The following is a 19,135-nucleotide window of genomic DNA, read 5'->3' as shown; positions in this document are numbered from 1 at the left end:
CTGCCGGGGACGCAGTCGGGGACCCGGAGCTCCGCCGCCCTGCCACGGGGCACCGGCGCCACCAGTTGCCGGGGGCCGACGAGCTCGGAGGGGCCCCGACACGCCACGGACACCCGCGGGTACCCCCGTGCACCTTCAGCCGCGCTCACCCACGTACCTCCTGCACGCATGTGCTGCTCTGTGCTCCCGTCCCCGCCGTTCAGGCGGGTGGCACTGCCTTGCTCCACCACCCCGGGGGGTACCGTCCCCCCTGCCCTGGGCAGCACCCTGGGCCGTGCTCGCTGGGGAACCCCCGGGCAGCAGGCACAGTGCCAGGCATCTCCCCGCCGACGGTTTTCGAGGCACTGCTGCTGTGCACACCCGGGCACCCACACAGCCACTGCAGGCCCTGCACCCCAGAGGGTAGGTTGGACCCTCCCTGGGTGCTTGCCCCCCCTGGCAGCACACTGGGCACCGAACAGGTGACCTGCGGTGACACCCTGTCCCAGGCAGGCAATCACACAAGGCTGGGATGTGTCGAGGCAGGACGTGAGTACAACCATGGCCTCCCCTCGCTCACAGCCACAGCAGTGACAGTGGCTGCGCACACCTGTGTGCATGAGGCTGTGTCACACCCCGCGTGGTGGCTCGGGCCTGCAGGTGACCTCGGGGTATCAGTCAGTGTGGTCGTGTGCATCCACCTGGGTGTGCACTGGTGCACTGGGATGCCAGGTACCTGAGCAGGGCGTGACACTGCAGCCGCGCACTGTTACCACCCCGCTGCCGGTGCCGGTACCCGCTGCCGGTGCCGGTACCCTGTGCCGTGCAGTGCCAGTGTGCCTCCCCAGGTGCTGAAGCACGGCGCTGGTCCGTGTGCCAGTGTGCCGGTGCCCTTTGCAAGCTCCCGGGTGTGAACCCGGGAGCTGCTCCCCGTGCCGGTGTGGGTGCTGGTGTCGGTGCGCCTCTGTCACCAGCGCGGGTGCAGGTGCGGGTGCGGCCTGCCGTCCGGGTGCTGGTGGGATGCCGGTGCGGGGCTCCTCCTGCACGCACGGCGGTCACCTTGGCGGCGGGGCCGGGCCGGGTGGAGCGGAGCGGTGCGACCGGGCTGGGCACCGGTGCCCCGGCTCCAGCCGCCCCCCGAGGCGCCGGCCCCAGCCGCCCCCACCCTGTGCCTGCGGGCCGCGCCCAGCCGGTACCGGCCCCCGCAGCTCCATCCCTCCGGCGCGGCTCCACCCTTGCCCAGTCCCGGTACCGGCCCCGGCGGCGGCGCGGCGCCCAGTGCGGGCCATGGCGGCGGCGGAGGCAGGCGGCGCTGCGGCGGCGGCGGGGCCCCGGCGCGGCCCGGGCGGGGAGCGGAGCTAGGCGGCAGGCGGCCCGGGATGGCCAGGATGAACGTGGCCCTCCAGGAGCTCGGACACGCCGTGAGTGCCCGGGGCAGCGGCGCTGGCCGGGCCAGGCTTGGTGGCGGGGCTGGGCGGGGGCAACGGGCGGGAAGTGGGGCAGGAGGAGTGAGGACTTGGGGCACCGGCTCGGGGGTCAGGAGGGAGCCGGGGCAGAGCAGACCCCGGGAGCTAGAGGGCTCAAGGAGCTGGAAGGACTTGGGGCGCTGCGGGACTCTGCAGGAGGAAGGGATGTGGGGCTGGGGGAGCCCGGGGGGCGATAGTCTAGGGGATGCAGGGGGCTGCGTGGGTCCGGAGCTGGGGACACTGTGTGGCTGGAGTGCCCCTGTCCCCCCTCCAAGGGGGGAGAAGGGGGAGGAAGGACCCCACAAACCCCTGCCTGGGATTGGGCAGAGGGAGTTGGGGCAGTTTGGAGACAGCCCCACAGACCCTGCTCCACTGTCGTGTGAAGCCCACCTGGGTAGTGATGCTGCTTGTAGGGTGTCCCCTGAGGCAGCACCCCTGGAGGGAGCAGGGGACCCTGTGCCCATGGGTGTCAGCCCCATGGAGCAGGCAGGAAGAGCCCCAGAACCAGGTCCTGCTCCAGCCTCAAGGGTGCCAGGAGGTGCCAGGGAGGGGGTGCTGCTGCCGTCTGGTGCCCAGGAGGATGAGGACCACCTGGGAGGGGAGAGAAGTATGTCAGGGGAGCTGGGGCAGTGGGGATGCCTGGCTGGCCAAGCTCCCGCAGGATGCTGAGCCACCCCTCCTAACACCAGCAGTTCCTGGGAATCCACACTGGCGGGGGGCTCCTGCCAACTGTCAATCCCAGCCTCGCGCCCTCCTGCCATGGCAGCCCTTGGCAAAGCCCCCTCCCTGTCCCAGTGATGTGGCGGTGGGCAGAGCTGAGCACGGGACACTTGCTCTTCTTCACCCCCTGCCCATTATCCTTCCCTTCCCAGCTCCTTCCTGGCCCTGACACCAGCCCTGCAGGCAGCCCCGGGGCTGCAGCACAGATAGGAGGGTGAGCCGCAACCCACCTGGGCATTAACTCTGAAGCCTAAGGATGGCTCGCGACCAGCAGCATTGCTGATTCTCTTCCACCAAAGCCTTCAGCTTTTTCTTCCAGCTCATCCCCCCCTCCAAAGCTGCTGGCTCAGCTCCACCACCTCCCTCTTAGCCAAGTCCTCGGCAGCCTTCACGGCTGGGTCAGTGCAAGCAGCCCCTGCTGGGCTGCCCCACAAGGCTGGGAGTGAGGGGGTCCTGCCCTGCTGGCTGACACCCCCTGTAGTGCCCCCTCTCCCCCCACATGCTCTGCTTGCACGGACTCAGCCCTGCACCCCGGGCACCCCCAGGGCCAGGATGGGGCGGGAGGCGCTTCCAGATGTTTTGGACCAGTGCACATCTGCATGGAAAGTTCCAGGCGGGGGAGGAGGGGCGAGGCAGCAGCACTAGGCAATGGTTGCCAGGCAACGGGGACCACGTCTCAGTGGCGATGTGGCACCTGTCGACAGGGCTGATGCCACGGCTGCCATGGTGACACAGAGGGATGCTCCGGCACGAGCCCCCAAGCCCCCCACCAGCAGCTCTCCCCGTGTTCCCCAGGGCCACCCAGGGCTGTGGACAGCCTCTGGGGGAGGTCCAGGCACACCAGGGAGGGTCAGGGGCTGCCCTGGCCCCACTGTGCACCCACTGAGAGGGAACCAGCCCTCGTCGTAAGAGCAGGGGCAGCCATCCCCGTGCCCCCCATCCCAGCCCACTCCCTCCCTCGGCAGATGCCCGACTACAAGCGTGCCACGCTGCAGGACGACGAGGCTCCGGAGCCAGTGGGGGATGGCAGCGCCTCTCCTGACAGCGTGGAGGTGAGGTCTGCCCTAGCCCCTCCATCCTTCCCCTCTCCATCCTCCCTCGCCCCCCTCCTCACCCTCAGCTGTAGATTGCCTGCAGCCGGGTGGGCAGCAAGAGCAAGGCCAGCAGTCAAGCCAGCCCTGGCTGTCCCCAGGGATGTGCTGAGAGGCAGCCAAAATGCAGCAGAGTGTGCCTGGGCCATTACCCTTCCTTGCTGCTTGGGGGGGCCACCAGCACCCACTGCCGGTTCACTGGGGATGATGCCCTGGGTACCCCCAGAGGGATGCCCTGATCCCCACCTCGTCATGCAACCAAGCCAGGCACCGGGGTGCAGTAGGGGAGGGAAGGGGGACTGGTGAGGTTCAGTCCCCCCACGGTGCGATGGGAGGTCCTGCTCCTGCCCAGGTGGGGTTTCGGAAGGGGCCAGGGCCACTGCTGAGCCGCCTGGCCTCGTGCAGCCAGCTGGAGCTGGTGCTCTGCGCTGTCGCCGTCTCCCTGGCCCTGCTGCTTGGTGCCGCCGTCGTTACCCTGGCCATCCAGTACCGCAGAGGTAGGGAGGGGCCCTGCGGCCCCACTGGGGTGGCAGTGGCATTCCCCAACCCATGGGGGACATGGCAGGCCGGGGAGGGACAGGTCAGCCGCAGGCTCCTGCTCCAGGTGCTCTGCCCACCCCAGGTGCAGGCAGGGCTTGGTCCCACTCCGTGCCTCGGTTTCCCCCCGCACACACGCACAGCCCCAGGCATGCCTTCCCTGCCAGATCCCTCTCACAGCATGTGCTTGACGGATGCCTGCGTCCGGGTGGCCAGCAAGATCCTGGAGGCCCTGGATATGGAGACAGACCCATGCCAGGACTTCTACCAGTACTCGTGTGGGGGCTGGATCAAGAGGAACCCACTGCCCAATGGGCGCTCCAAGTGGAGCACCTTCAACAGCATCTGGGACCAGAACCAGGCCATCATGAAGCACCTCCTAGGTGGGCACTGGGGGGTGTCACAGCCACGCAGGGGGTGACTTCTGGTCGCAGGCAGGCACAGCCCTGGCATCCCTGGGGCTGACCTGCAGCCTCCTGCAGAGAATGCCACCTTCAACTCCAGCAGCGAGGCAGAGCGGAAGACGCAGCGGTATTACCTGTCCTGCCTCAAGGAGCAGAGAATAGAGGAGCTGGGCTCCCAGCCCCTCATGGAGCTTATCGACAAGGTGGGTGGCCATCCATATGTAAGCTGAGCTGTCGGGTCTCAACCCAGCACACTTCCCATTTGGCTCTTCATGTAACTGGGGAGGGGGCAGCCCTTGAGGATGGACCCTGTCCCTCCTTGAGGTGCCAGGTCTGTCTGCCAGCAGATCGGGGGGTGGAACATCACTGGTTCCTGGAATCAGACCAGCTTCATGGAAGTCCTCAAGATGGTATCAGGCACATACCGGGCGACCCCCTTCTTCACAGTGTATGTGGGTGCGGACTCCAAAAGCTCCAACAGCAACATCATCCAGGTTGGCACCTTGGCACCGAGGGGTGTCAGGCACCAGCGGGGCACCAGCAGGCACTGGGCTGCCCATGGTACCCCTCTCTCCTTCCAGGTAGACCAGTCAGGGCTTTTCCTCCCATCCCGGGATTACTACCTGAACAAGACTGCCAACGAGAGGGTGAGGCTGGGCGCTGGGCACCTTACCGGCAGCAGTCCTGGGAAACCCAGAGCAACGTACCCACCACCTGCACCCTGCCCATCGAGGTGGCTCAGTGCCCAGGCATGGTGCCCAGGCGGGTCTGAACCCTGGGGAGGTGGAATGATCTGCAGCCAGGGCTGAGCTGGGATCTGGGGTCCCACCAGGTCCTGGCAGCATATCTGGACTACATGGTGGAGCTAGGCACGCTGCTGGGGGGTGCCCCGGACCCCACCCACCTCCAGATGCAGCAGGTGCTGGACTTCGAAACCCAGCTGGCCAACATCACCGTGCCCCAGGCTGAGCGGCGGGATGACGAGAAGATCTACCATAAGATGAGCATCACCGAGCTGCAGGTGGGCATGGCCCAGAGCAACTTGGGGAAACCCTCTGCGAACACAAAGTGGGGTTGTCTAGTGGGACACCAAGGGGTCCATGCCTGCTGCTGCCCACCCCCCCAGCCAGGATACCCTGGGCAGCCTCATCCGTTGTGGGACTTGTGCTGGGTGCTGGAGTGAGGTGCTCATCCCCCCGGTCATTAGGATTTGGGGTGAGCTGCCACCCTGTGGGGGCGGGTCCTGGGATCCCTTCCTTGTCCTGCAGCATTGAGAGCAGCAGGGAGCCACAGGAAGGGTTTGAGGCAAAGAAGGGATTTGAGGTGCTGAGGGACCTTGGGACCTTCCCAGGAAGCACAGCCCCTGCCCTAGGGGATCCTCCCGTGACGGGCAGGATGGGGCAGAGCTGTGCCAAGCACCCAGGTGCTGCGTCCCTCAGGCCTTGGCCCCCGCCATCGACTGGCTGGATTACCTGTCCTATGCCCTGGCCCCACTGGAGCTGGCTGACACAGAGCCTGTGGTGGTGTATGGGGATACCTACCTCCAGCAGGTCTCCGACCTCATCAACAGCACCGACAGGAGGTGAGGCACCCGTGAAGCCCCACCATGACCCGTTTGGGGTTTCTCCCATGGTGGGGGCACATTTTGGGCTTGCCAGCGGCTGGGGCATCCGCCATGGACCGTGCCCATGCCGAGCTGCAGCATCTCTCTGACTGCAGCGTCCTGAACAACTACCTGATCTGGAACCTGGTGCAGAAGACAGCCTCCAGCCTGGACCAGCGCTTTGAGACAGCACAGGAGAGGCTGCTGGAGACACTCTATGGCACCAGGAAGGTAACGGGGGGCCCCAGGACCAGCCCACTCTGCCCCCAGCTTGGAAGCAGCCAGGACCAGCTCTGCCCTTGGGATGTCCTTGGAATGCTGAGCCCCGGATGCTGCAGAGAGCACCCAGGGACCATCTTTTGGGATGGGTGTTTGGCTGCTAAGCACCTCCCCCCGGGGAGGGGACAGAACCAGGCCAGGGGCAGGGAGGGAAGCAGGGGAGGGGGCTGGGGGTCTCACAGTCCCCTGTCTTGCTCCCACAGTCCTGCACGCCCCGCTGGCAAACCTGCATCTCCAATACGGATGACACATTGGGCTTTGCCCTGGGCTCCCTCTTCGTCAAAGCCACCTTTGACCGGGACAGCAAGGCCATCGTGAGGACACTTCTGCCCCCATCCCCCCCGTCACCATCCACAGCACCCACACTTCCCCCCAAAGCCCCAGGGCTGGAATGCAGGGAGCAGAGAAATGCAACCCCCAGCCCTGGGAGGTTGCATCCTGCCCACCCTGTCCCTGCCCAAGGGACTGTGGGGGGCAGGGCTTTTCATCCCCTCACCTCCCCAGGCTGAGGAGATGATCAGTGAGATCCGGGCAGCCTTCGAGGTGTCCCTGGACCAGCTGGACTGGATGGATGAGAAGACCAGGCAGGCTGCAAAGGAAAAGGTGACTCCAGGGAAGACAGGGGGTGGTAGTCCCCCCACTTCCAGGAAGCACTCTCACCCCATCTCACTGCCTGGGCCTCTCCCATGCAGGCGGACGCCATCTATGACATGATTGGCTTCCCTGACTTCATCCTGGACAACAAGGAGCTGGATGACGTCTATGATGGGGTATGGGGGCACCTGGTTTGCAGGGAGGGGGTCTGGTCCCTGCTCACACCAAGCCCTGGGGGGCCCCATGGTAGGGCGATGTCCCTATTTGGGGGACCCTTTTGGGACAGGGCATTAGGTGGAGCCACCCCAGTACCAAGTGCATCCCAGACAGGGTGGGAAGGAAAAACCCCCAGTGGACCCTTCCTCATCTCTCCTCTTCCTTACCAGTACGAGGTCTCAGAGGACTCCTTCTTCCAGAATATGCTCAACTTCTACAACTTCTCTGCCAAAGTGATGGCTGACCAGCTCCGGAAACCCCCCAACCGTGACCAGTAAGGGGGAAGGCCCTGGGGGGCAGAGGATGTGGCACTGGTTCACTGTGGGGTTCACCCCATGGGATGGGACAGCATTGTAGGTCACCCATGGTGGCTCTGGCTTGTCTGTGGGACAGGGTCCCCTGGTCCCGGGGTGGGGGGTGGCGGTGCCAGCCCTGGGCAGGGCAGCACAGGGGACCTATGGTGGGAGATGGCACAGGAGGATGCCAGGCTGGGGCGGGGGAGAAGGGACACATCCCTGCCTGTCCCCTGTCCCACCTTCCTGCCCCAGGTGGAGCATGACCCCGCAGACCGTCAATGCCTACTACCTGCCTACCAAGAACGGGATTGTCTTCCCCGCTGGCATCCTGCAGGCTCCCTTCTACGCTCACAACCACCCCAAGTGAGCCTGGCATGGGGATGGGGGGCATCTCCTGGGGGTGGGGGCACAGGCTGGATCAGGGCCAGCTGTCCACAGAGCCCCCACAGTCACAAAGCAAAGCCGTGGGGGACTTGAGGGTCCCTCAAGGCTTTACATCCTGCAGCCAAGACAGCCTGCAAAGTCCCCATGGGGCCACCAGTGTCCCCAGCAAGACTCATTGCCAGCTGGGTGCCCTGGACACAGATGGAGTGCCCCGGCTGCAGAGGGGGTGCCTGGGGGGGCAGGCTGTGACAGCATCACCCCCCAGCACTTACCTGGCTCTCTCCTGCGGCCCCACAGAGCCCTTAATTTTGGCGGCATCGGTGTGGTGATGGGGCATGAGTTGACGCATGCGTTCGATGACCAAGGTGAGAGCCCACAGGCAGGGCCAGCCCTGACCCCTGTCACCTTCCTGCCCCCCCACCCCCCCCACCCCCTGCCATCGGCGTGGGGAGGGGGTGCCGTGGGCAAACGGGGATCCCGCTTTGCCATCCATTGCATCATGTGTGCTTGTGCCCCCCTGGCTACCTCCCCCTTCTATGGTCCTATCTCCCCAGGTGGCACCTGCTGATACCTCCCCCCGGCTTCTCTGTGCAGCTTTCGCTCCATCTGCTTGGTGAGGACACAGTGTCTGTAGCCCCAGCCCCCCCCATCCTCCTTCCTGTGGGGCACGGGACGGGTCCCTCTTGCATCCACTCTGCTTTGTGCCTTCACCGCAGCCCTGGAGCTGAGATGGGGTCAATGGGGGAATCTGGCGTGACAAATCTGGCTTGGGAAATTGGGGATGCACTGGGGGATGGCTGGGGACCCAAGCACATGGCTGAGCCCCAGCTGGAGCACGCCCAGAGCAGGGGCAGGGGGACATTATTTTTCCTGGGCATGGGCCCAAGGCACCAGGTCCCCCGGTGTCCCCTGGGGCTGTCCTCACCACACCCCACTCTGCTTCGGGACCCCCTGCAATGGGGGCTTTACAAGGGTCCAGCATCCCCCGGTCCCAACCAGCCCCACGGCTTGGTCCCACAGGACGGGAGTATGACAAGGAGGGAAACCTGCGGCCATGGTGGCAAAACTCCTCCCTGGAGGCCTTCAAGAACCGGACAGCATGCATGACAGAGCAGTATGGCCGCTACACTGTCCACCGTGAGAAGGTCAACGGCCGGCAGACACTGGGCGAAAACATTGCTGACAATGGTGGGCTCAAGGCAGCCTACAATGTGAGTGCACTGTCCTGAGGGGATGCAGACCCCCGTGCCTGTCTGTCCCTCACCAAGGCTTCAGGGTGCCTCTCCCACAGGCATACAAGTCCTGGCTGCAGAAGAATGGAGAGGAGAAGCGCCTGCCAGCCCTGGAGCTCACCAACCACCAGCTCTTCTTTGTGGGCTTTGCGCAGGTAGGGTGGATGGGGATGGTGAGTTCCCCATCCCTCCATGGCCCCTCAGAGCCACTCCACAGCCTCCTATCTCACCCTGGGGGCTCTGCCTCCCAACCCTGAGGCTGCTCCCACTCCGGCAGGTGTGGTGTTCTGTCCGGACGCCCGAGAGCTCCCACGAAGGTCTGGTGACCGACCCCCATAGTCCTGACAAGTACCGCGTCATTGGCACCCTCAGCAACTCCCGGGACTTTGTTGAACATTTTGGCTGCCCCCTGGGCTCACCCATGAACCCCGGCAAGCACTGTGAGGTGTGGTAGGGATGGGGAGGGTGCTGGGGACAGAGGGGACTTTGCTCTGCTGTGCCCCTGCCCCCAGCCCTCGCTGGCTGCCAGAGCTGGCTCACAGGCAGAGAGTGGGGCCACACCCCAGGTCACCCTCCATCGCGGTCCCCCCCGTGCACACACTGCACACCCTTCCCCAGCACACACGGCCCCACACCAGACCACATCCACAGCCTGGGACCGGGCATGGCTGGCAGAGAAGCCGTAGCACCCCCAAAATGCAGCTCTGCCCCCTAACCCTGATGTGCTAGAGATGGGCACAGCTCAGCCCCCCCCAGCGCCATGCCCCCCCCGAGGCATGCAGGTCAAAGGGGTCCCAGGGAGACCACTAGAGCTCAGCACCCCCCTGCTCCTGCCCCCTGACCTGCCAGAGATGGAGGCTGGGGGGCACCCGGCTCCGCTCTTCCCTCTCCCGATCCCGATCCGGCTTGACTTCCCCATCCACCTCTGCTGGGACCAGTGGGCGGCAGCAGGGACTCTGGTGCCTTCAGCTATGGGTGGCTGTCACTGAATTTATTCAACGATTAAAAGCAGTTTCCACTTACTCCAGCGGCTCTGGGTCCTTTGCGGTGTCGGGGCAGGGGGAGAGGTGGGACCTGGAGCGGTGGCGGGGGTGACTCAAAAACTGGGGGACATGTAGGAGATGAGACATCCTGAGGGACTAAGGGAGGAGAGCAGGACATGAGGTGTCTTGCGGGGACGGAGGGAGGGGAGCAGACGTGCTGGGAAGGAGAATGGCAGCTGCAGGGCTGAGCCTCAGCCCTGGCATCCAGGCAGAGGCGGGGGGGTGGGGTCACCCCTCAGCCACAGGCATAGCGGGGCTGTGCTGCCCACTGGCACCCAGCAGGGTGTCTGGGGGACACGGAATCATAGACTCATAGAATCATTAAGGTTGGAAAAGACCTCCAGGATCATCAAAAGTCCAACCATCCACCCAACATCACCATGCCTCCTAAACCATGTCCTGAAGTGCCACCTCTACGTGTTTTCTGAACACCTCCAGGGATGGTGCCTCCACCACCTTTCTGGGCAGCCTGTTCCAACGCCTGACCATGCTTTCAGTAAAGAAATTTTTCCTAATATCCAATCTAAACCTCCCCTGGTGCAACTCGAGGCCATTTCCTCTCAGCCTATCGCTTGTCACTTGGGAGAAGGGACTGAGACCAGCATCCACTGGCCACACTATTCCTGATACAAGCCAGGATGCTGTTGGCCCTCTTGCCCACCCGGGCGCACTGCTGGCTCACGTTCAGCCGGCTGTCAGCCAGCACCCCGCGTCCTGCTCTGCCGGGCACTTTCCAGCCACTCCTCCCCAAGCCTGTAGCGTTGCATAGGGTTGTTGTGACCCAAGTGCAGGAGGGCGGGTCTGGATGAGGCTGGGCCGACGGGAGGGGCAGGAGCCGCGCTGGGACAGCCCCACAGCACCGCGCCGCCAGCCCCACATTGGGGTCCCCCCCGACCCCCGCCTCTGCGCCGGGGCCCCGCCGGGGCCGGCGGCCGGCTCGCAAAGGCCGCCGGGAGCTGTAGTTGGACGCTAGAGACTCTGGGAGTTGTAGTTCTGGGCTGCGGCCGCCCCGCCGCCGCGCCGCGGGGGCCGAACTCCACTTCCCAGCAGGCAACGCGGCCGGGCCAGGGTCCGGGCCTGGGCGCCTCCGGCCTCGGGGGGCACGGGGGGCAGCGGGGCCGGGGCGGCGTGAGCGGCGGCGGCGGGGCCGGGCCGGGCCCGGGGGCTGGGTCCGAGCCGGGGGCCTGGGTTCGGACCAGATCGGGGGTGCCGGGCCCGGACTGGGGGTGCCGAGCCTAGGGGGGACCCTGGGTGCAGGGCCCGGGGTGGGTGACGGGCGCAGGCTGCCTCTGGAGCCGGGCTGGGCAGGGGGTGCTGGGTCGGGCCGGGGCTGCCGAGCACCTGCGGGTGCTGGAGCTCCAGCCGGGGCCACGGGTAGGCTCGGCCCTAGGGCAGCAGCACCCTGGGGACGGGAGCAGTGGGGACACAGGCGTGGGGATATCCCTGCTCCTGGGCCAACCCGGCCCCAGCCCATGCGCTCACCTTGCAGGCATGCTGCCCTAGCCTGGCACCATGGACGCACCACCCGTCACGCCTGGGGAGCTGCTGTGTCTGGGCTCCAGCCTCGCCTTTTCCGGCCTCTTCTACTACCTGTACAGGAAGAAAGCCAGAGCCATGGCACGCATACAGGTAGCCCTGTCTCTCAGGTGCTCTGTCCCGCCCACTGTCCCTTCCCTGCTGCCCTACACTGCCCAAGCCAGATTTGGGTGCACCTCGCTGATGACTGCAGCCTGCCACATCCTTTACTGATGTGACGATGCCCAGGATCAAGCAGGTCACATCCTGCCAGAGATCCCCACAAAGCCATGTGTGACCCACCCTCTGCCTGCCAGCCCATCTGCTGCTAGCCATGTTCATGCTCAGTCCTTGCCCTTTCAGGAGGCTCCAAAGCTCCAGGTTGACGATGATTTACCAGCACTGGTGTCTGCGGCTGATGGGAGGTGCCTGCCTTACGTTGCCCTGGAAGGTGAGGAGACCTTGTGGCCCTACCCCGGGGACAGGGGCCAAGCTTGCCTCCTTCAGCCGTGATGCATCCCTTGGTCCTTAGGCATAGTGCTGCCAGCCAAGGCTGCGCTGACCAGCCATTACCATGAGGGGCTGCAGGGTGTTATCCAGAAACTGCTTCTGAAGGAGCATCGGCTGATCTGGAACAGCTTGGCCCGGAGCTGGTGAGTGATGGGAGGGAAAAGCAGGGGTGGGCTTGCACTGGTGGGTCCAGACCCCCATCCTCTGCAGCCACTTGAGAGGCCAAAAGTGGCTCGGTTAAAGTTTCTAGTCCATGCCCTTGGCTCAGCCCCAGGAGCTCAGAGTTCCTCCTCCACATTGTCCACATCCCAGCGCTGCACTCTCCACTTGCAGGAGCGAGAGCGAACGGGTGCTCTCAGAGCAGGTTTACACAGTTCCCTTCTTGTTGGCCTCACCCGACACCGAAGTGGTGACGCAGGTGAGTGTGGAGAGCCCACTCCAAGCTGCCTGCCTGCCACTGGAGACAGTGTACGAGCGGTTCCAGCAGCCAGCCCACAGCTTCCGTGACCTGCTGGGACAGTACTTGAGTGGGGAGAAGCCCAAGGGCATCCTGGAGACAGAGGAGATGCTGCGGGTGGGGGCCGGGCTGACAGGCATTGGGGAGGTGGCCCTGCACCCCGATGGCTCCCTGCACCTCCAACCGCCAGCCAGGGGGGGAGACTATTTCCTGTGCCTGGGGGACTGGCAGACGGTGCTGGCAGAGCTGGAGTCAGCCAGCGGGCTCTGGAGGGGGGCAGCCATGCTGTGTGCTGCGGCAGGCCTGGCTGTCCTCCTGCACGCCCTGTGCCGTGCCTACCGCCGCACCCGCCTTAAGCAGCAGCGTGAGGACAAGGAGCTGGACAGCGAGGAGGCTGGGGACTGGGGGCCTGAGAACTCCTGCGTGATCTGCCTGACACAACCCCGTGAATGCGTCCTCTTGGGCTGTGGCCACATCTGCTGCTGCTTCCGCTGCTTCCAGGCCTTGCCTGCCCGCCTCTGCCCCATCTGCCGGGGGCCCATTGACCGTGTCGTGCCCCTCTACCAGGCCTGAAAGCACCTGGCAGGGTGCCAGGGAGGGGCAGTATGAGCCAAGCCAAGCCCAGAGCCTACCCCCCTCATGTGCAGCTGAGTGATTCCTGTTGGGAGGGAAGGGTCCTGCTGTGCCTCCCCATCTGTTTTGGGGGGAAATTATAGCCTCCTCATCCTCCCTTTGTCTGCCAGAGGGACCTCCCCCTCCCCGCCCCAACATGAAGCCTTGGGGGAAACGTATTCAGTGCCTGAGCTGAGGGGCCAAGCCCCCTGCCACACACCAGGGCACGTCTCTGACTGCTGGCTGTTTGACCTGTGCTCCTTTCCCAGCCCTGACCCCACCTCCAAAGCCACATGGGACTTTTCCAGCACATGGCTTTGTCCATGGGGAAGATGGTGGGGGCAAGACCAGGGCTGGTGGGACAGAGGACACAGTGGGGTGACAGAGACCCCTGAGCCACCACAGTGGCACACTTTGGTGCTACCATTGTCCTCCCCCCCAATCAGTGTGACTACAGCCACTGCCCAGACCAGGTAGAGGCACCCCAGGGGCTGGCCGTGATGAAGTATGCCCCTTTGCTAGCTGCTCTGCCACCCAGGGAGGGGAACAGTGTCCCTCTGTCCCTCTCTGCAGGGTCTCTGCTCTCCTCCTTGAACAGGAGGACAGCCCTGGGGTGCCCCAGAGCCTGCCCGTGCCTCTGGCCCCCACTGCACCCAGCTTTCCTGCCTGCTTCCTGGCCAGGACTGGATGCAGGAGTGGTGATGTGTGGAGTGATAAAGCCAAGGAGCTGATGTCGGCCTCGCCTCTTCCTTCGCGCCATAAAGTCGGGGCTATGCAGCAGCAGCCGAGGCTCTCCCTTGGGGGGCTCAGGTGGGCACTGCCACCTCCCTCCCCACCCAGGGAGCCAGCCCAGTGCACACTCACTGGTGGGTGGTGGGCAGGGGACCCCTAGCCGGTGTGCACCTCATCAGGATACAGCCCTGAAGCGGGGGGGGGGGGGGGACGGGGGACGGGACGGACAGGACTGTTGCCAAGGCAATTGTGCTTCTCCAGTCTCCATGGCAATAGCTCCCCTGGACTGCTCCCCATCACTGCCTGGCTGCAGTTGCCCAGGCAACCCACAGGCTCTCCTGGCTCCTGCAGCTTCGGGGCACTCAGGACTGGGGGGGGGGGGGGGGGGGGAAGAGGGCAGTGGCACCCCCATTGCTACCAGTGTGGGGCTGGGAGCTTGCTTGCTTGGGGTGAAAGTTCCCCTGTGGTGCTTCCCCCAGTGCCCACAGCCAGCCATGATTGCCCAGAGCATCCAACAAAGCTTCCTGGGACCCACATGCATTTTTGGGGTGGGAGGGCTTCCACTCCTGTCCCCTCCCATCTTTCAGCCTGGCCTCTTCCCCACAGCAGCACAGTGGCTGCCACGATGCAGAGTGAGCGGTGGGGCCCGGGTCCCCCCCCCCCCCCCGAGCTGGGCATCCCTCCCACAGCAGGAGGGATTTCGGGAAGGAGATAAATACCAGATGGGAGAGGGCCGGGCTGCCAGGAACACACTCCCTATGTGCCAAGAGCTGCTGGCACGAGTGGGTGCGTGGGCTGGGGAGGGCAGGGGGTGCCCGTGCTCCCTAAGACTGCTCACCTCGTTCCCTGGGCCCCACAGCCAGCTGGGAATGGGGACAGCTAGGGAGGGGCCTGCAGCCACCCACTCCCCTCTGTCCCCTCAGGTGCTAAGGGAGCTCAGGGCAGGGAACACATCCCCTGTACTGGAGGAACATGGAGAGGGTGCCACCCCATGCTGGGGCACAGACCTACCCTATATCCCCCTCTTGGGTCTCTGCCATCCGCAGGAGGCCACCAGCCCCACAGTGGCCTGGACACTCAGACCCTGCTGAGCAGCTCTGCCTGGCATCGCTTGGGCAGCAGCATGACTCAACCACTCAGCTTAGCGCTGGCCAAAGCCTTGCTGTGCCAAACCGCCCTGCACAGGGGCTGCCCAGCCGTGCCGCAGCACCTGCACCCCTGCCCAAACCTGCTGTCCCACCCCAGGATTTTTGGTCTGGAGTAGGACAGTGGGGAGCTCACAGGGCCCAGGCTGGGCCCTGCCCAGCCTCCCTCCCCACCATGCAAGGCCCAAGAGGGACCCAGGTGTCCTGCCAGCTGCCCTGACACCCCCCCACCACCCCTACAGGTTCCTTACGGGTGCTAGCCACACACATGGTCCCCACCTGCACCCCCCAAGGCTGCCAGCCTGCTCCCACCTGCCTCCCCGTCTGTTGTCACGGTGACCAGAGATGTGGTGACTGACAAGGATGGAGCCTCACACCCCAGCAGGGCTGTTCATACCCCCAACAGGGTTGGCTCCCCCACCCTTCTGCTCCTTCCCCACCCCCATCTGGGCAGGGAACTGTCTGTGAAGCCCCCACCCCAGGCAGCATGCTGGAGGTGCTCTATCTGCTCAGATGCAGCCATGGCATCGCTGAGACCACAGCTGTGCCCTGGGTGGCTTGTGTGAGGGATGGGGACAGTGCCATCCCCCTTCCACCTGCCCCGTTGTACAACTGGAGCCCCTTCACAAGCACCCTCTTCCTAAAGCCATGCTGGAAGAAGGAAACTCATCTTGCTAGTGACTACCTGCTGGCTGGCCCTGGCACTCCTGCAAAGGCTTGAGCCCTTCCTCCACAGACAAGTTGCTTTCCTTCCAGGGAGGGCTTTTTGGCCTTGTCTTCCCACATCGCTGGCTGCAGGGACAGCACAGGGCAAGCAACACACCGCTGTCCCATGCTTGCCATGGGCTCAACCACAGCACAGCTGCCAAGCAGGATGCCCATCCCCTGTTCCCCAACATCCCCTCACTATGGTGACAGGGGCTACCACAACCATTGGCACGCAAGGTCATCCCCACCCCCTGCCCCCAGCCCAGGTGTATGTCTCTGCTCCCCCAAAACGCCCATGCAGAGGAACTGCCCAGCCACGGCACAGGCAGCACACATGGTGGCATCCCCACCTGGGCTCTGCCTCCCAGGATCCACATGGCTACAAAGAGCTGGCAACAATAGCCAAGGGAGAGGACATCCCCATCTTGTCAGTGACTTTTGCCAGTCCCCCATGCCGGGCCGGGTGCTCAGAGCAGCGGTGCCAGAAGCAGGGAGCTGGTGCTTGGTGAGGCCCCCCAGGCCACGACTGCCACTGCTGCCGAGCAGAAGTGCCATTTCATGTTTCTTGGCAGGGCTGGAAGCAGCACAGATGGAGGCACCAGAGCAGCCTTCAGGCATGCCTCTGCAGCCCCCAGCCCTGTGGGGCCAGCCCTGGTGCTCCCAGCCCCGTGTGACAGCACCAACAGGCTCCCAGACCTGCACCAGCAAAAGCCCTAGGTCTGGTGGCTGATGCCTCCTGCCTCCTCCAAACACCCTGTTATCCAGCTGCCGCCTGCCAGGCCTCAGGGACCATCAGGCTCCCATCCAGTCCAACTCCTGCTCCCCGGGGGTCCTTGCAGAGCCTGGGCAGGACATGGCCCACCACAAGCTGCTTGTGTACACACAGGGCCTTTCTCCACCGTAAAACCACTTGAAGCACCGGTGACCACCAGGAAACCCCTCACCTCCATCAAAGGACCTGGAGCTGGCACTGGAATCCCCACCAAGGGTGCAGGACTCAGGGACAGCACCCAGCTGTGGGGCTGGGTCACAGCAGGCACCGGTGGGCTTCCAGAGCATCACCCAAGGCCTGGCAGCGCAGCGTGACCTCCATCACAAGTACCACTGCATCTGGGAGCCTGTCTGTGTGCCTTGCCCCATATCCACCTAGGGGGGGTCACAGCTGGCCCCCAGCCATTGCATCACCTGCAGAGTGTTGCAGCTTGGGGGCTGCATCCCAGGTTTAAGGAGCCAGGGCAGGAAGAACTGCCTGCTTCCACCTCCCACCACCCCTTCTTCCCACTGGAGCCAGCTTTGTGACGGACAAAAGGCTACAAAGGACATGAGAAAGGACATTATGTGGCTGCTAAAAGGTGGATAATGAAGGGGGGATGAAGAGACAGGGGAAGGAGGGTGCACGGTCCAGCTCACCATGGAGCAAGGGGGATGCAACCTGCACTGGCAGGGGATGAGGGTGCGGTCCTTCCTGCACCCCTCTGCCCACCCACCCACATTCAGGTCCCTGGTACCTCCCTCCCCCCTCCCAGGGGTGCACAACAAGCAGCACCCTCAGGGAGCCAGAGACTAGAGACATCCCAAGAAGATGCAGTGCCCAAAGCCACAGTGCTCCCCTGTACCACCTACAGCCCAGCTGTGCCAGTATGAACCCAGCCCTCCTCCTGCCTGGGTGGAGGGTCCTTTCCACACCCCCAAACCACAGCCAGCCCCACAGAGCTCCCCCCACCCCTGGGTGCAAGGCACTGTACAGATACAGGTGCAGGTATGGGGTAAGCAGGGCCATTCCCAGGGTGACCCCTCTCAAGCCTCTCCCCAGGAGCCCACTGGACTGGAAACCCTCCTGGAACGCAGCACCAGCCCCGCTCACATCCCACACAGCCCATCTGCTTCTCTTCTCACTCACCCCCAGACCCGCGCGTGCCACGGCCTGCCTGTCCCTGCCCACGGGCACCAGCACGTGGGCTCGGTGAGGGGAAAAGCAGGCCACATCTCAGCGTGGGCCTCTTGCCTATTTTCCCAGGCGCTTTTTGCAGGAGCAGAAGCTGTCACATGAAAAAGTTCAAGCTGGTTCCCCAGCAAAGGCAGCAAAAATGACACCACCTTGCCAGTGGAGAGTGGGCACTGCTGCCCCATCCCTCCCCTTCTCTGCTCTGGGAGGGGGCAGCAGGGACAGGTGCTTTGCAGAGCCCAGCACAAAAGGAAAGGCATGGCCAAGCCTTCCCAAAATAGAAGTACCTGTCCTATTGCATAGACCAGCCCAGCTGATGCTCTTCTGCAGTACCTTTCAACAGGATCTCAGGCCATGGAGGTGCTGGCATGGAGAGATGGACCACAGAGCTGTCTGTAAAACTCTACTCTTGCTCCCTTGAGACACACTGAGTGAGATTCTCATGGGGCTGGAACAGGGCTGCCAAGTACTGCTCTGTAGAGCTAGAGGGCTCTGGCTCTGCTGCAACCCAGCAAGCCCACACAAGCAGCGGGGCCTGGATGTGAGGGAGCAGCAGGAATAGGGCTGCCCCATGACAGGGTGGTCCTCTGCAACCAGTTGTTGCTGTTATAATCATCACCACCAGCCCCCCACAGGTCCAGAGGCCAGCCTGGTCCAGGGCCCAGGGCTGTACCCACAGCTCAGACAAGGAGCAGCAGCCCCAGCCTGAGCTTAAATAGCTCCCCCAGCCAGGATGGGGAGCCCCAGGTGAGGCTCCTCAGGGTCACTGATGCCAATTAGTGTCATCACTGCCCTGGCAGTGGAAAATGCAGGAGAAAAGGGCCAGAGTGGGTCAGGGTCAGGGATGTGCAGAGGAGATACAAATGGGGTTCGGGGGGGGGCACTGGGGCCCCTCTCATAGGTCTCTCCTCATGGACCCATGGCAGGTCCCCACAGGGGATGGTTTCCCTTCCCCTTAGTTGCAGAGACCCCTCCCAGGGAAGGGCCAAACCACAGGGCAAGGGGCATACTAGGGCACGGCCCCTATGTGGCCACACTCACAGACACCTACAGAATCACACTTGCATGCCCCCTGCAGTCCCTCAAATACATGCAAATGGGCACACATGTACATACACATGCACATGCATGCGCAGGGACCCACATATGGGGGACCGAGGAGACTGGCAGGGGCTGGGGCAGGACCGGTGTGACTCCAAGGGAGGACCCCAACATTGGGGGCTCTGTGGGAGTGGGTGCCTGGACGGGCATTGAGCAAGGGGCACAAGTGGGGGGCTGGGAGCAGCCTGGCTGGGGAGACCTGGGGTGGGAGCTGGCCTGAGGGTCTTGAGCCTGCTGAGCTGCAGGAGGCTGGGAACTGGGCTGACGATGCTCAGGGCTGTCTGGGGGAGTGGAGCGGGGTGTTGGGGGCGTCTGTTTGGCATCACCTCGGTATGCTGGGGGAGGGCCCGGCTGTGCCCGGTGGTCCTCGGCTGCCTGACACGGGGATACCTGCCAGTGCCAAGGCCTCCCCACTTCTCAGGGGCACCCCGTGTTTAGGGGCACAACCTAAACACGTGTTTAGGGGCGACAACCCCGGCAAGGCTGTGCCGGGGGAACCAGCCTGCTCTGGGTACTAGAGAGGCGCTGGGGCGGGGGTCCCCCCATCCCAACTGGACGGGCACCGG

General features: G+C 64.3%; 2 protein-coding genes across 9 annotated transcripts; both read left to right on the top strand.

Moving 5' to 3' along the window:
• Positions 1-1,323: 1,323 nt before the first annotated feature.
• ECE2 (endothelin converting enzyme 2) lies at positions 1,324-9,823 on the top strand. Of its 2 annotated transcripts, XM_075099153.1 has the most exons (19): positions 1,324-1,400; positions 3,131-3,217; positions 3,609-3,753; positions 3,961-4,176; positions 4,276-4,400; positions 4,545-4,691; positions 4,779-4,844; positions 5,030-5,218; positions 5,637-5,779; positions 5,917-6,031; positions 6,283-6,393; positions 6,584-6,682; positions 6,772-6,849; positions 7,060-7,163; positions 7,438-7,548; positions 7,867-7,934; positions 8,590-8,780; positions 8,861-8,956; positions 9,079-9,823. In XM_075099153.1, exons 1-19 carry the CDS (start codon positions 1,359-1,361, stop codon positions 9,253-9,255), a joined length of 2,310 nt encoding a protein of 769 aa, XP_074955254.1. In that variant the 5' UTR covers positions 1,324-1,358; the 3' UTR covers positions 9,256-9,823. The 2 variants fall into 2 exon arrangements, with proteins under 2 accessions (XP_074955254.1, XP_074955255.1); XM_075099154.1 differs by lacking the exon at positions 1,324-1,400 and having other exon boundaries at positions 3,043-3,217; positions 4,298-4,400.
• Positions 9,824-10,686: 863 nt separating this feature from the next.
• On the top strand, positions 10,687-13,669 carry LOC142059889 (mitochondrial ubiquitin ligase activator of nfkb 1-A-like). 7 transcript variants are annotated; one of them, XM_075099161.1, is made up of 5 exons: positions 10,687-10,913; positions 11,334-11,473; positions 11,723-11,810; positions 11,892-12,012; positions 12,203-13,669. In XM_075099161.1, exons 2-5 carry the CDS (start codon positions 11,357-11,359, stop codon positions 12,897-12,899), a joined length of 1,023 nt encoding a protein of 340 aa, XP_074955262.1. In that variant the 5' UTR covers positions 10,687-10,913; positions 11,334-11,356; the 3' UTR covers positions 12,900-13,669. The 7 variants fall into 7 exon arrangements, with proteins under 7 accessions (XP_074955262.1, XP_074955260.1, XP_074955259.1 ...); XM_075099159.1 differs by having other exon boundaries at positions 10,895-10,913; positions 12,182-13,669; XM_075099158.1 differs by having other exon boundaries at positions 10,908-10,972; positions 12,182-13,669.
• The last annotated feature ends 5,466 nt before the right edge of the window (positions 13,670-19,135 follow it).

The sequence above is a fragment of the Phalacrocorax aristotelis genome, chromosome 7 (genome assembly GCF_949628215.1).
Source record: "Phalacrocorax aristotelis chromosome 7, bGulAri2.1, whole genome shotgun sequence".
In the NCBI taxonomy this organism is placed as follows: domain Eukaryota; kingdom Metazoa; phylum Chordata; class Aves; order Suliformes; family Phalacrocoracidae; genus Phalacrocorax; species Phalacrocorax aristotelis.
Note: the sequence above shows the minus strand (reverse complement) of the source record. Positions and strands in the feature narration are given on the sequence as shown.

Bases quoted from the DNA above. Each gene is read 5' to 3' on its own strand.
- ECE2 (XM_075099153.1), top strand. From the start codon at position 1,359: ATGGCCAGGATGAACGTGGCCCTCCAGGAGCTCGGACACGCC. The intron at 4,177-4,275 runs GTGGGCACTGGG...AGCCTCCTGCAG, and splicing joins CATCATGAAGCACCTCCTAG to AGAATGCCACCTTCAACTCC. The intron at 6,394-6,583 runs GTGAGGACACTT...TCACCTCCCCAG, and splicing joins ACCGGGACAGCAAGGCCATC to GCTGAGGAGATGATCAGTGA.
- LOC142059889 (XM_075099159.1), top strand. From the start codon at position 11,357: ATGGACGCACCACCCGTCACGCCTGGGGAGCTGCTGTGTCTGGGCTCC. The intron at 11,811-11,891 runs GTGAGGAGACCT...CTTGGTCCTTAG, and splicing joins GCCTTACGTTGCCCTGGAAG to GCATAGTGCTGCCAGCCAAG. The intron at 12,013-12,181 runs GTGAGTGATGGG...TCCACATCCCAG, and splicing joins AACAGCTTGGCCCGGAGCTG to CGCTGCACTCTCCACTTGCA.